The sequence below is a fragment of the Dermacentor variabilis genome, chromosome 6, assembly GCF_050947875.1.
Source record: "Dermacentor variabilis isolate Ectoservices chromosome 6, ASM5094787v1, whole genome shotgun sequence".
Classification (NCBI taxonomy): Eukaryota; Metazoa; Arthropoda; class Arachnida; order Ixodida; family Ixodidae; genus Dermacentor; species Dermacentor variabilis.
Genome location: NC_134573.1, coordinates 73810341 through 73826365, shown reverse-complemented (window position 1 = coordinate 73826365; position 16025 = coordinate 73810341). Strand labels below are relative to the sequence as shown.

General features: G+C 47.6%; 1 protein-coding gene across 1 annotated transcript in view; it reads right to left on the bottom strand.

The window, feature by feature from the left end:
* Positions 1-747: 747 nt before the first annotated feature.
* LOC142584219 (uncharacterized) overlaps positions 748-16025 on the bottom strand; it is a 35465-nt gene continuing 20187 nt past the window's right edge. Inside the window, exons 3-5 of the mRNA XM_075694377.1 lie at positions 14628-14695; positions 14085-14168; positions 748-963 (exon numbers count right to left, since the gene is read on the bottom strand). Coding sequence (XP_075550492.1) covers positions 830-963; positions 14085-14168; positions 14628-14695 — 286 coding nt within the window. The 3' untranslated portion in view covers positions 748-829. The remainder of the gene's footprint in view (positions 964-14084; positions 14169-14627; positions 14696-16025) is intronic.

The following is a 16025-nucleotide window of genomic DNA, read 5'->3' as shown; positions in this document are numbered from 1 at the left end:
TGGGTGGCGATGGATGGAAGAGTCTGCTGGTCGGCATCCGACATGACGGAGGGTAGCGTCTGAGAATGGAGTTCCAGGACGGTAGAATGGAACGTTACCCCGCACGGCTCCACCACTTATAAAGGAGGCTTATTGGGGCTCGTAGCGACCGCCTGTCCTAGGATACACCGAGCAGTTTTCGAGCTCGAGCCTCTGCTGCGCGCTTGATGCTTCCGATGCTGCTGACTCTGTGCGCACGTTCGTCATCTTCCTTGCAGTATTTATATTTGCATATATATGTATATATATGCATACACATATATAATTATGTGACTATAATTCAATTTCAAAAACTTAGATTCCGATGACTGCGAGCAATATGCCATCGGTCACATTCATCTATAAATTGTGCCACTATAAAATTTCGTTGGAGGCATTTGGCACCCCTGGTACAAGGGCTACGCACTCAACTTGGCACACTTCACAGTAGGTGGTAAATCAGGTGAAATAAACGAAGGGTATAGGTAGCAGCCTCTAGTTGGGGTGTTTTCTCAACACCTTAAATTTTTCACACATAAACACCCTTGTAGGGCTTGCAGAAAAGCACTCATTTGAAAAGATGAACATTTTAAACGCTTAAGGTGTCGTCTCTGCGACTACCCGATTTACACCCTTTTGGGTGTAAGAACTTTTATTGTGCAGGTGGTCCCTTTATTGCTTTAATGCTTTCGTACATTGCAATCCTGTGCCTCGAGAAGGTTTAGCAGGTCTTACGAATGCTGCGCAAGCTGCTTTTCATTATTTAGTAAGAACATCTACGTTTGGCAATAACTGGCCGTCGCAGAATAATTTATTGTAGCTCGCCATTTGCGCACATCTCTTTGTCATACAGAGAGACGCTTTCTCCGCAGATGTCGGCGTACTGCTGGAGACACTCTTGAGAAATTGAGTCCTTAGTTTCGTCGGACACCCACAATGTGCATTCTGAAAGAAAACAAAACACAAGGTCGTTTAGAAAAGAAGGGTGTTTGAGCCATGTATTTGAATACTTAACCAGACCGCAGTGGGGAAGCAACTCTCGATCATTGGTGGTTCTGAGCAAGGCGACGCTGAAAGAATGCTACCCTACTATGTATCAGTACTACAGAAATTATCCCCTACGAGCCACAAGGAAACTTCAGATAATAGGGGACGACTGTGGGCTGACATTGCTTGGCCGTCTGGAAATTTCCTTCGTAGGAACAGTAGCCGAAGCTGAACACCTGGCTTTCGGCTTACTGCTTTTGCAGCAGCATTTTGAATTCCTCTCAGACATGCTCTGTGTACATTGACTCACTATATAGGTCATATTTTGCGAACTCGTGCCAAGTATCTCTTGGAGTAGGGCATCGAAAACATTGCTACCACAATTGCTGCTGAGATATCGCAGATTATTTCACGAACTCTTCCGTCTCAGACACTGCCACCTTCCGAGTTGTACCACATTTTGGTGCCGTCCGTGCCAAATGCCTCTTGTCTGGACCAATCAAACTGCTCTCTAAATTCGCACAGAGTTCTCAGTCATAACTCCCATTTTCATGGATGACTCTATTGCGATGCGAAATACGCACTGTGATCTATGCTGTGATAAGTGGACAGATTGCAACTGTTTTTTTATCTCCTCGACACCGTGGAAAACATATTGAATGTCCCATGTAACGCAATAAGACGTTCTGCCTTGAGCGCTAAGTAGATGTCTTGTTAGGGCAGCTCAGGTACTCGAGCCTGCCCTTAAGAACAATGACGGGCGTTGTACTCATTGTTCAATTACTCTTAAAAATAATATTGAGCAGAAAGCTTAAATAACGTAAATTTGGACATACTGGCTTTCCGTTACTGCATCTATAGCGCACAACACAAAACAAAAACTGAGTGAAAACCGATGAACACGGTCGCTTGTCTTCGTCGCATAGCGCCTGTCTTCATCGACTTTCACTCTATCCTTAGGTTGTGTTGTACACTACAGACTCAGTTATTAGGGGAAAGCTTTCGCCAAAGTTCGATTCCTGATGTATGCATGGCTAAATCTGTCGCCATGGTCTGACCTGTATTTAGTGTCAGCCTTACTTACCCATTTTGGAATTCTTTTCGCATACGGAATCATTTATTACTCTTGCTTCTTCCTAGGCAGAGCAGCACCTTAAATGTCACACGCACGCCTGCGCAAACCCCTACCTTCTACTAAAGAGCTTTCACTTCATAATATCACTTTACCCTCGTTTTTCTCTTCAACGTTATTTTAAGCGCTTGTTACGCTTTTTTTTCACTGTGCTTCGATGTCGCTGCACTGGCGCCGTAAGAAAGATAGTAATGGCCGGAATAATGGCTACACAGCCATGGTGGTATGCATGCACGCTGCATAGAGGGGGGACGCAGTGTTTTCAAGTGATATTCATCTTTGTTGGCGGCTTCAGTTTTCCATCAGAGAGGAGCCATTTCCCGATTTTCCCTAGACGCCGTGCGAGGCTTGTACTCAATCTGCTGCGAATAAAGCCTTGGGGCCGAGTCGCATTAAATGCAGGGATATGTGGCTCTCAAGTCGACAAAAGGTTTGACAGCAGAGCGCTGTGATATATTTCTAAATCCTTCGGCAGTGCCGACTTGTTTTTATACTAACGCATCAAATGACTCATTGAACGAAAACTCCACCATCCGGCGTTTGTACAAGCGAAATGGCACCTAAATTCCCGTAGGCTACGACGACGCTGCACGAGCGCGCCTCGACAGAGCACATCACAGAATAAAGGAACACCCGCAGTAGTGTACCAAGTGTTACGTAAGGGGAGAGGACATCGCCGCTATCGCTTTCAGAAGTCTGTGTTATTCGCACGCTTCTTGTCCGCGCAAATTCTGGCATGTGTTTTAACTGCGGCTTGGTAAGGCTAAATAAAAACGCTCCAAGAGTCTCAGCGCGCTTGCTTGCCTGCCAGGAGTTCATGTCTCGAAAGACCGTTCAGCGGCGTTCAGTTGAACTTTGAAGCCTTCGAATTCACAACTAATAGGAAGTGCATATGTGTCCTCGGATTTCTTATTTCAGTGAATTGACGTAATTGCACTGAGTACTGAAAGGATGTCTGTGCTTGATGCATGAAAGAAGACGAAGAAGTGGGCTAGGGAAAGAAGCGAGGGTGTGCGTAAGTGTTTGGGAAACAACTCAAGACGAATCATTAGAAGCCAACAAACACTGTCACCAAGGACAACATAAGGGAAATTACTTGTGCGAAGATGGTGGGATCGTTGCCCACCTGCGGCAATGTATTGTTTCATCCGCTTTCTTTTCTAATAATTTGTCGTTTCTTTATTTCATTTATTAATCACAAGTCATTTCCCTTATGTTGTCGCTGGTGTCAGCGTTTGTTGGATTCTTATCATTTGACTAATAAAAATCAGGCCTCTTGGTTAGCCCCCTTTCTCCTCGTTTATTACATAATGATGGTCTCGAATCTGGCAACAGTGATGCCTTCAGGTAGCATGTGTGGGTTTATTGACCGGTTGTCTTCACCCAAAAAGATCACGTTGTCGTGACGCCTGCGTCAGAAAGGATGTTTGACGTCCAGCGCCAAGGTCTGTGAGTGGTGGCCCTGGCTAACACTCCCAGGGTTCTACAAGGAAACATAAATACCCAAGAATGTGGACGGGGAAACGGCGCCACGGTAGCGCATTCGGTAGAGCATCGCACGCGAAATTCGAAGGTAATGGGATCGTTCCCCATCTGCGGCAAGTTGTTTTTCCACCCGCTTTCATTTCCATTAATTTATCGCTTCTTTATTTCAATTTTTATACACAAGCAATTTCCCCTTTGTTGTTCTTAGTGTTGTGGCGACGAGCGACCACGTAGACCGTTAAAGTCTCGGGCTCTCGCAGGAGAGGAAGAACCGACAGTCCGTCTCTTAGCGTATCATTCTTTTTAATAATCTCCTTCGGAACGCTAGCCCGTGCCGGAGCGCCAGCCGCTCGAGCCTCGTGTAGACGCGAGCGTCTACGTCATCCCTCGTGCGACGCCGATGCTGCTGCCGCTACAGAGGGCTCCCCCCCTAGAGAGGAGGAAAGTTCGACGAACGATGGAAAGTCCACGTGACGCGGCGTGTCTTGGCGTTGGTCTTGGGTGTCACGTGCACTGGCGGCGGCGAAGGATGCAGCAGGGTCGCGTCGCATACTGGTGGAGCTGATGGCGTGGGTGCTTCTATGTAGGCGGGTTTGAGACGTTCCAGGGCAATTGTGTCTGATCGGCCGTTGACATTCACAACAAACGTCGTCGGACGACGCTCTAGAACACAATATGGCCCGGAGTAGTGTGGTTGCAAAGGCTTCCGCACGGCACAGTTACGCACGAAAACGTGGGTAGCAGAGCTGAGTGCGGGAGAAACGTACGGGGACCTTGCTTCTTGTGAACGTGTAGGCACGGGGCGCATCTGGCTGAAGAAAGCTTGCAGTTCGGCAACGTAGTCGGCAGGTGATGGCATAGGCGTTTGGGGGGTGGCGACAAAGAAATCGCACGGAAGGCGTAGGTGGGTGCCGTAGACTAGCTGAGCACAGGAGCAACCTAGGTCACTCTTGAGTGCGGCTCTGATGCCAAGTAAGACAAGGGGCAAATGTAGGACCCACTTCTCCGGCGATTCATGTGCCATAAGGGAGGCCTTGAGATGCCGGTGAAAACGTTCAACTAGTCCATTGGACTGAGGGTGGTAAGCAGTTGTGCGAAAACGTGTCGTTCCGAGTAGTTTGAGTAGCTCGTTGAAAAGTGCTGAGTCAAACTGCCGACCGCGATCTGTGATTATTGTGGATGGGCAGCCGAACCTTGCGATCCACGTAGACATGAAAGCTGCTGCAACAGTGGGCGCTGAGATGTCAGATATAGTAGTAGCTTCTGGCCACCGTGTATAACGGTCGATGCATGTCAGTATGTAGCAGTAGCCTTTCGAGGGTGGGAGAGGGCCGACGAGGTCCGGGTGTATGGTGTCAAAACGAGCATCCGGTGGAAGAAAAGACTTGGCAGGCGGAATGGGGTGACGCTGGATCTTCGAACGTTGACACGACAAACAGCAGCGAACCCAGTCGCGAACTTGGGCGTTTAGCCGAGGCCAAACGAAACGACTGGAAAGGAGCTTCTGTGTCGCGCGTATGCCAGGGTGCGACAGGTTGTGCACGGTTTCGAATAGACGTCTGCGAAGGGATGCCGGAATGTATGGTCTAGGTGTGTCGTTAGAAGTGTCGCAGACGACGGATGTACCATCTGGGGTCACAACGACGTCTTCCAATTTCAGGGACGTTGAAGAATTCCGGAGTGTACGAAGTTCAGTGTCGTCACGCTGTTGACTGGCGAGTAAGTCGGCCTCGATGATGAAAGGTTCCGATGTCAACGTGGAAACGACATTGACACGACTGAGGACGTCGGCTGGAACGTTGTCGGTGCCCTTGATGTGGCGGAACGTTGTTGCAAACTCGGAAATGTAGGAAAGGTGTCGAACCTCGCGGGGCGAGTAACAGGACGCCGAACGATTCATTGCGTGCACAAGGGGCTTGTGGTCCGTCAAGACAGTGAATGCACGGCCTTCGAGGAAATGGCGAAAATGCTTGATAGCCAGGTAAACAGCGAGTAATTCACGGCCGAACACGCTGTAGCGGGACTGCGCAGGCTTCAGTTTCTTGGAGAAAAAAGCAAGTGGATGCCACGCATTGTCGATGAATTGCTGCAGAACGGCACCAACGGCGTTGTTGGAAGCGTCGGTCATGATGGCAGTGGGTGCGTCTGGCTTTGGGTGTCTAAGCAGCGTGGCGTCGGCGAGGGCAGACTTGACTCTTGTGAAAGCGTCGGTGGCCTCTTCAGTCCACTGAAGCACTTGTTGGCGTTTGTTTACCAGGAGGGCGTCTAGCGGAGCCGTAAGTCGTGCGCACTCGGGAATGGATCGGCGGTAGAAATTGACGAAACCGAGAAATTGGCGAAGCTTGGTGAGTGTGGTCGGTCGGGGAAGGTTTTCGATGACGCGAATCTTGGAAGGCAGTGGTCGAATGCCGTTAGCGTCGACGATATGACCGAGGAACTCGAGTTCAGGTTGACCGAATTCACTCTTGGCGGCGTTGATGACAATTCCTTTACTGGCAAGGCGTGAAAACAACAACCGCAAGTGGTGAAGATGTTCTTCTGCCGAAGAGCTTGCGACGAGAAGGTCGTCAATGTATGCAAAAACGAAAGGCAAACCTCGGGTGACGGAATCGATGAAACGCTGAAAAGATTGGCCCGCGTTTCGTAAACCGAAAGGCATGCGGAGAAATTCGAAAAGACCGAAGGGTGTGGTGATGGCGGTCTTGGGAATGTCTTCTTCAGCGACCGGTAGTTGATGGTAGGCGCGAACGAGATCGATCTTAGAAAAGATCGTCGCACCGTGCAACGCTACCGTGAAGTCCTGAATGTTCGGTACAGGGTAGCGATCAGGAACGGTGACGTTGTTTAGTGCCCGGTAGTCACCGCATGGGCGCCAGTCTCCCGTCTTCTTAGGCACCATGTGAAGTGGTGATGCCCAGTTACTGGAGGAAGGGCGGATGATGCCAAGTTGCAGCATGTGTTCGAACTCCGCGCGAGCGATCTTGAGTTTCTCCGGGGACAATCGCCGGGGTCGGAAGTAGACCGGTGGGCCGGAGGTGACGATGTGATGGCACACGTCATGTTGTACCGGTTGCGTCCAGTCCGGCAGGCGCGTCAAAGTGGGAAACTCGCGTAGGAGCGCGGCGAAAGGTTCGTCCAACATGGCAGAAATAGGCGCTATGGGCGATGTGCCTGGTGATGGGACGCCGGGAACGGATAGCTGGGTCACGGAGTCGATGAGACGGCGTCGTTGGATGTCCACAAGGAGTCCGTAGTTATGCAAGAAGTCTGCTCCAATCACTGCATGACGGACGTCTGCAACCAGGAAGATCCAGCGGAATGCTCGTCGAAGGCCAAGGTTTAGCATGACGGAGCGTGACGAGAAAACTGGAATCCTGGTGCCGTTGACGGCTTGCAAAAACGACACAGGAGTCGCTTTTCGGTCGGAGCGCTGGGCGGGGAGAATGCTGACGTCAGCACCTGTGTCGACTAAGAATCGTTGTCCCGTAACTCTGTCCGTCACGTAGAAAAGGCGACTTGTGTGTTGGGCCGGACCACTCGTCGCCGTTAGAGGTCGGCCGGCCTGTTTCCCTGCCAAGCGCAGGGACGCCGACAGTGACGAGCGTCGTTTCCAAAACGGCGGTGGTAGTAGCAAACGCCAGGCGCTGTAGTTGAGGTTTCATTTTGAGTGCCCGTGCGTCTTGATCTGCTGGAACTACGGCTGCGTGGGCGATGAGACGCGCGGTGATGTTCCGCTCCACAGATGATGCGTTCCAGGCGCTCACACAAGGAGTCGAGCGGAGATTGCACTGCGGAAGAGCAGGGAAGAGTTTGCAGAGCGGTTGTATTGTCACCCGGAGACGGTGACGTGGCTGCGATGGTTGGGGTGGCTACTTCCATGACTTTGTCGGCCAAAGCGGCAAGTCCGGTAAGGTCCATGGTAGAGGCTGTCACCAGGACCATCTGCACGTTAGCCGGGAGTCGTTGCAAAAACAGTTCGCGCAACAGCGTGTCGTCGATGGATCTCGCGTTGTTTCCGAGCAGCTGGCTCATTCGGCGAAGAAGTTGACTAGGGCGTCGGTCGCCGAGTTCTTCAGCGGACAGAAGCTGCTGGATGCGAGAACGTTGTGAAGCTGCTGTGCGCTGTAGCAGTGCTGCCTTGAGACCGTCATAGGCGGCGGCAGACAATGGGGAGTTCAGCAAATCTGCCACCTCGTCAATGGCGGCGGGCGAGAGCGCTGCGACGGCGTAATGGAACTTCGAGGCTTGAGAGCGGATACCAGAGACTTGAAATTGCGCTTCGGCCTGAAGAAACCACGCCGAAGGATGCTGGTCCCAGTACTGCGGGAGGCGGACAGCGATGGCGGAACAGGAGGGCTCACCGCGTTCTTCGGAAGGGTTCTGGCCTTGAGCTCTCGTAGCGTCGGTCTGGTCCATGGTCGTCTCTACCACAGGAGCGTATGGCAGTATCACGTCCGGAGTCACCAAACTGTGGCGACGAGCGACCACGTAGACCGTTAAAGTCTCGGGCTCTCGCAGGAGAGGAAGAACCGACAGTCCGTCTCTTAGCGTAGCATTCTTTTTAATAATCTCCTTCGGAACGCTAGCCCGTGCCGGAGCGCCAGCCGCTCGAGCCTCGTGTAGACGCGAGCGTCTACGTCATCCCTCGTGCGACGCCGATGCTGCTGCCGCTACAGTGTCAGTGCTTGTTGGCTTCTTATGATATGACTAATAAAAATGGGGCCTCTCGGTTAACCCCCTTTATTCTCGTTTAAGGCAAGAAGAAGGAAGATGAAATGGTGGACGACACGCGTCTCACTGAGATTGTCTGTTCTACAGCCGCTCTAGATAAGAACGCTAGATTGTGGCGAAGCCGAAAGCTCGTGTAGAACAGACATGTGGGTGACATTTTTCGTGGACCAGGCGTCATCAAAGTCTGTTGCTTTCACCCGATACCAAGTGCACAGTGAGCCAGTGACGGACCTTCCTCGCGAAGTCAATTCTACCGGTCTAATTAACGTGGTGCTACAAGAAGCTGCAATCAGCCGCCTAGCGCTGGCGCAAACGGGATCGGTGACAGTGAATCTACAGCTCCAGTCACTGAGCAAACGCGTCCTGAAACCCACACACCGTGGTACCCTCAAACAGGAAACATCTGCCGAAGGAGTCAGCCTGGTCTTGACTATTATAGAACAAGCGCGAGGGCACATGATTTGAGAGAGTGAATTATTGATTGGCTTTGTCTAACCGCTTAATCAAGAGAAATCTGCCGGATGCATTGTTGAGCCGGATGTTTTTGAAGGAATCTCGCATAGTGCGCACTGCTGGCTGTGGTTTTTCGAGTACGCCTGTGGCAAGAATATGTGGAAACCAGCAGACACAAATATTTTGAATATGCACCGCTATTTGGGTAATGTCGACAGAAAATCTTATGATGGGTGCAACTCATTGATCATGGACCAACATGTTGGGAACTGTGGAAAAGCAACTTTATTGCCGATTTCCAGGGCAATGCAGTAGAAAAATGGGATACTGCCCTAGGGTTCAGATATAGACGTGGTCCTCTGCTTGAGTACTGTCTTGAAACGAGTCGCCTGTTGTATTTTGCAGAACCGAAGCTGCCGTCTCCTGCTGCTGAAGCTTTAGTAACGCAGGGGTTGTGGATCAACATCCGTAGTCAAGTCAAGCTCCAAGGTCCAAGAACATTTGATAATCTTCTGGGATTTCTACAGACCTCAGTGCCAACAATTACATTTGCAAGACAGCTAAGTGGCAGAATAGAACTTGATTCTCATAAGCTGAGCGAACACCCAGAGTCGTTGCCATCATCTGATTGTTAAGATAGCTTCATAAATAAACCCATGGGGAGCGTCGATTATGACTGTAATGATGATGAAGGACCAGTTACCGTAGTTCACGACACTCTACTTCCATATAAATTGACCACCGCTGATGACAAGCCCGAGAAAAGAGATATAGTGAGACCGTGTTATTGGTGTCTTCAAGCTTACTGTATGCCCCCATTAAGGTAGATGGCGTTGCAGTGAAAGCCCTCGTTGACAGTGCGGCTTCTGTATCAGTTATCGACAAGAGTCGAGTGGATGCCAGTCCTCTGCTGCTGGTGGAACATTGCGTGTCCAAACCAACGGTGGGTCAGTGACTATATGCATAGCGAATGGGTAAACCTGGCTATTGAATTCCAAGGACGTTCTATTATCTATGACGCATTGGCAATTCTCAATGTCGCCTATAATTTTTTGTCCCGCCCACACATGAAAAAAAGACGTAAGATAAAGCTCTATTGGGATTGCAAAGTAATGACCGAAGACAACATAAGAACACAAGACCCTAGCGTATCAAGGCTGATTTTCAACCACAAAGATATCAAGACAAAATACCCAGAGCTTAGACGCATGGGGAGCTATCCTGCAGCGATGAAATCAAATACCGTTCCTTTAGTGCTCGCAGATAAAGCAGTGGTCCGTAGAGCCCCTTGTAATATGTCAAAGATAAGAAGGTGTGGCTGAAGAAATAGTTCCAAGAAATATTGGACGTAGGTATCACGCAGCCTTCTGTATCTCCATTTACTTCTCCCATAACTATTTCACCAAAAGAAGACGGAACACTCCGCATCTGTACTCACACTGGGCTTTCAGTCGTTAGACTGAATTGAACGCTAATAGCTGACATCATTGAAGAAACTGGTGGTTGGTATTGTTTTTCAAGAATAGCTCTCTGCAAGGGCTTTTACCAGATTACACCAAGTGAAGAAGTGAAAATTATACCACGTTCATAACCCAATTTAACTCGTTTGAGTATAACGGGCTACCATTTGGTTGGAAAAGCTATCTGCGTGGTTTCAGAAGATTATGATGACATTATGAAACTTTACTTGGGCAGATTTTGAAACGCGTACATCGAAGACATCATCATCTATTTAAACACAAAGGTAGAGCACACTAGTCGTCATTGAAAAGGTCTACATAATCTCAGCTTCGCCCAACTCAATGCTAACTTCAAGGAAAACGCGTTCTTTCAAGATAAAGTAGTATTTATTGCTAGGGTTCTTGATGGACACAATAAAAGCAATAAGCAAAAATCGGTAGAGAGAATCTCCGTGCTGATAAAGCCTTATGACGTGCACTCCCTACATGTTTTTATTGCATACCATGACACTTCAGGGCGTTTAGCAAAGATTATGCACTTAAAACAAGTTGCCTCAAAAGTTTACCCCAGAAAGACGTACTTTTCAATGGGACGATGAGTGCGAAGGTGCCTGTTGTGAGCTGGTAAACCTAATATTCTCGTGCCTGTCTGGTGAATACCGGATTTCTCTCTGCGTTTCGAGCTGAAAACGGACGCATCACACTATGCTACCAGTGCAGTTCTGTACGAGAAACTCTCAAACCAAACTGTTCAAATGAAACACCACGTTTTCGGGTACTATAGCTATACGTTGGAACCCGCTGAAATCAGTTACTACACCACTAAAGAGGAAGCTCTGGTAGCCTTAATTCTGTACAGTACTTTCGTACTTAGCTGCAAGTGGCCAAATTCATGCTTTCCACGGACCCTCAAACACTAACTCAGCTTCTGAGTATGACCCAAGGGAGAGGCCGCTTTGCCAGATGCGTGAACTATCTGCAATAGTTTGATATTTCGTAATTTCGCACCATCCTGGCCTGGTCCTTAGTGATGCTGACGCACTATCAAGGTTACTTCCACACGAACCAAGTGAGAATCCAGAAGTAATGCATTATATTAAGCTGCGGGAACGTACAGAAAATTTCCAGTTTATCAATGGAAAGTATCATGTACCACCAACTATAAAGGATTCTTCATCTATACTACAATACACTTGAATAACGCGGACATAATGATTTCTGACGCACGTGTATGAAATTGCTCATTAGAGTCACATGGCTGGGTATGAAAAACCACATGAGCATTTACATCCGCACATGCCACCTCTGCCAGGTGAGAAAAGATATATTCAAGGAATCGGCAGACGTTATGACAAGCCCTGAATACTCAGGTGTCCCGTTCGAAGTAATTGATTTCGAGTTCTCCGTGCTCAAAAGAAAGGAAGAAGGAGTCAAACCAACGCAACTTTTACTGCGTTCTGTTGACGAGTGCTCAAGGACAACTGCAGCGAAAGGTGGTAAAGACGACGCAAACAGCTTTACTGATCTCTGCTCGGCTGAATGTTCTGAACACGAAGATGCTAGTCTGCCACAACGGGCCAGCTTTCCGGAATGAGAAGTTATCAAAGTGGGCACAGGGCATCATGTGCTGCCACGAGGCCCATGTGAAACATCACAATAGATTGTACACAACTGATTTAGGCTGCAGTCCCCATTTTGCCACTTTGGGCACAGCGCCCAGACTTCCTGCAGATCGTGAGCTCGGCCTTCTAGAAAACCTCGACCTCGCTGAAATCGCAAAAAATGTAAAAGAACAGCAGGTTTACAAGCGCCGCATGAAGGGAAACATTGATAAGAGGGTACTGACATACTACCTGAAGACTATGTCCTTGCAAGGAAAGGAGTTGTACCTTCAATTTCAAAATTTTATGGGCCATTTCAAGTGGTTAAGACTGCGTCCCTGCTTAGAATATTGAAGAACGTCTGGTTCACAGGAGTCTCGTGTCAAACGGAGTGTACCTCTATTGGGAATACATTAAAGTATTACACCAGGAGGTGTAATCAAAAGAAGCCCGAAGAGTAAAGTCGTATGTGCTGGATGCACGAAAGAATATGAAGAGCTGGTAGGGAAGAAGGGAGGGCTAAGAGGTTAGCTTAAATGACACATGACTCCCTTCTCACTAAAATTATGTCTTTTCTACAGCCGTCTAGTTACGGGTGCTACATTGGCGGCCTCAGATTTTTTTTCAATAAATTGACGTGATGGCACTGAGTTCCGAAAAGAGACAGAATACGCTGAATGCAACCACTATAAGCTTAAGCGCCGCTCGCAAGCATCTGTAATTCGGTGTGAATATAGGAATACGTGCGTTCTTGTTATTTCTACATCTCTGAATTTGCAACATTGTGTCGTAGCGACGTTTTTCGGGACGCCGTCTTCCTTTAACGGTCTGACAGCATTTTTGTTTTAGTTATGGGGCGTTTTCTTTCATCGTGATTTGATTGCAATGACAGGTTCTTCAAACTCGTAATTCGTAGTTATATACTACACTGAATTTTTGAATAAGAGCCGCATTGGCAAGCGCAATAACATAGCCGCATGATAGGCTGGACCATAACGAGGATGCCTTCGGATGCGTGTGGAATGTGCGAAGTACCCTTAGTCCTTTGGCGCCCTAGATCACGTAGTCGAGACCGTAAAACATCAAATCCGAAACCAGAAGCATGCCGTGAGGGTTAAGAAAAAACACAGGGTAGTGAATGTACCGTGAGCGACCACATGAGGAAATACCGAACTGAACAACATGGGCATGCAGGGTACTTGGAGAGCACCCGAACGTACAGCCTGTGCAAAGTGGCAGTACCCTACGAAATTCTCTTCATGACGCATTCTTGCTCGCTGAAACTTAGCAAATTCCTTGCATGCAACAGCTGCAGCACTTCACTTCATACTGGGAGCCACTATCAGCGGCCACAGTGTCGGTGTACATCCGATACTGCGGCCGCTGATAGTGGCTGCCACGAATTACATAACGGCTCTATTGAACCAGATCGCACCAGGCGTTCCAGTCGAATTCCGGCAGCAATAACCAAGAACGATAGCAAAAACAAAATAAAAATCGTGTTTGTCTCTAACAAAACACCTAGAAAAGGCAGCAGTAGGGAGTCATGGTTAGGAAATTTAGCCAAGTTTCCATAGAACTGTTAGGAGCCAAAAACTAATAATTCGTGTATAATTGGTAAATTAAATCGTAAGATTGAAATTTACAGAAAAAAACGCGGAATATATTTGAGGGAGTTTCTGTCAGACGTTGAAAATAGTTACGCCGCTTTAAATGAAGGTTCACGTAATCGACAGTGATATTGTTGTCTGACGCAGAAAGCATGTTGAAGAGAAATAAAAAAGTATTCTAAAAAAGAAAGATAACGATGATCCCTAATGATAACTGTCATGAACAGTGGTGAAATTGAATTCGTCATCGCCTTTATTCCGTCCCCTTTGCACGAAACGTATTTCGGCCACAATCAAGTATACTTAGGAAATCTAAGCACCAAGCTGTCTAAGAAGAAGTCCTTTTCGGAATAGCAAAGCAAGGTTTGTCACCCGTTATGGTACAGACTTACACGAAATGACAGGTCAAGGTTACTTAAAATGCAGTCAGCGGGAACAAATTTTTTTGAGAGTAGTACGGTTTTAGGCAGCTTATTAAGAATAGTCCAGTATTTTTTATAATGAACGAGATACTTGAAGGTGAAGACAAGCCTGTGAACACGCCACAACAAATATCAAAAATCAAATGAGCTTCTATGAAAGTAAATAAATCAAACTTGCTGCTTACGATATCCGAAATAGTGAGTTTCCATGACGCCACAGGAAGCGTAGTCGGTGTACTGGAATCGGGCGAGGTCAGGATGACTGGTGTCTACGAAGTAAAATCGCTCAGTTAAAGACGCCATTCATTCAGTCTACTCAAACACCGCTAGTGCACTTGCCACAGCTATACATAGTGATTCGCTCCCGGTCTAGTTTTGAGGAATACTTCGACACAATGTAGACTTGTCGAAGCGCATGTAAACATATATATAGAGCGGCCACATAGTCGTTAATGCCCTGTATTTTAACCCGTATACGCTGCGTAATATACCACAAATCATTCAATTGGAACACTTTGTTTAGGGCTTTCGACAACGTATTTAAGGACATTCAACAAGATTCAACAGCTTGGGAAGGTGAACTTGCGAAGCGTCAACAAGAATGCGTGCATAGCAGCCAGCCGACATTCTTTGCAGAATAATTGCTTAAATTACTCAAATATTATTACTGATGTGCGCAAACATAAGGAAGGAACCTGTGCAGTTGTTGCAGTTTTTTTTTCACTCACCAGAGTCCACTACGAGATTTAGTATATCGGGACGATCGGTGGCAGTGAAGTGAAATGGAATGTACTCCCTGTAAAAGAATATAGAAAAGAAATAATTTCCTGCGCTTACTTCACCCGAGGAGTGCATTTCGCAGCGACAAAAATAGAATAGCAATGAATCAAATTGTGCGCTTCTAGGGGTGATGGACGGAATCACCAACTTCTCTCAGTTGGTGATTTATAGTTTCGCAAAAGATATACGTTGAAGTCTAATATTACTGGACATATTGACGCGCTTAAGAAAATTGTGATAAGACGCGCAGAAGTCTTAATGCTTAATGAGTACTCTATACACGCATGATATATTGACGCGCGTAACTAAAACGTAATTAGACACACGACAGTAGCATAATCCTCATGTTGTGTGTTTCTTTTGACATCTTGCTGTTATTTCTTTTTCGCGTGGCCATTTCCCTTATGATAGATAAGTTAGCCCGTCTTCATTGGCACTGTCACATACCGTTTACAAAATGAAGAAGCAACAGACGTAATGCCATCGGAATACATTTTCGCCTCTTCCCGATTGCGTACCTATGGCGAAGTACCCGTCAGTGAAAAAAGAGAAATGGAAGATAATGTCGTCATTAAACTAGTAAATTAAACTAGTGGGTCTAACGTGCCAAAACCACGATCTCATTATGAGCCACGCCGTAGTGTGGGATTCTGGAAAATTTCGACCGCCAGGAGTTCTTTAACGTGCACCTAAAACGAATTGCACGGGTGCTTTCGGATTTCGTGCCCATCGACATGCGACCACCATGTCATTAAACTGCAAAAGAGACGAGAAAAGGAAAGGCCAAGGCCGTGTTACCCCGACTAGCGTCTCGTGGACTACATTACCCTGGGAGAGAGAAACTGAAGAATAGACAGATGAGAGAGATACAGAAGGGAAGGAAAGCCATGGCGATTGCGTGTGTGCGCACAGACAACACCTCGCAGTGAAGGTCGTTCACAGAAGGAACTTGCCGTAAAAGGCAAACCAGTGCCTTCAATGTCTTATGGACCGACGTGCAATGGGGAAGGTACTAAATTAGCGGCTTCAATGACAGCAGCTGATGGGTAAGTGAGTGAAATGTGTCAGAATTGTAGAAAAGTTGAAGAAAAGTAAGCAAACTGGACGAATTTCTCCGTCCCCGCAATAATTTACAGCGACAGCACCTGGAACTCAGAGGAAACAGCGCCATCTTGCTTGATCGCTTGTTCGTCAGCTATTGGCGCCATCTTCTGAAAAATTACGGCCAACGCACTCCGTACATGTTGTTGTTGTTAAAAACTTTAATAAAACAAAGGTGTTCGGTGCACGCAGGCCCCTGGGCCTCCGCACGACCGCGCTCCACTCAAGTGTTTATATTCCGTAGG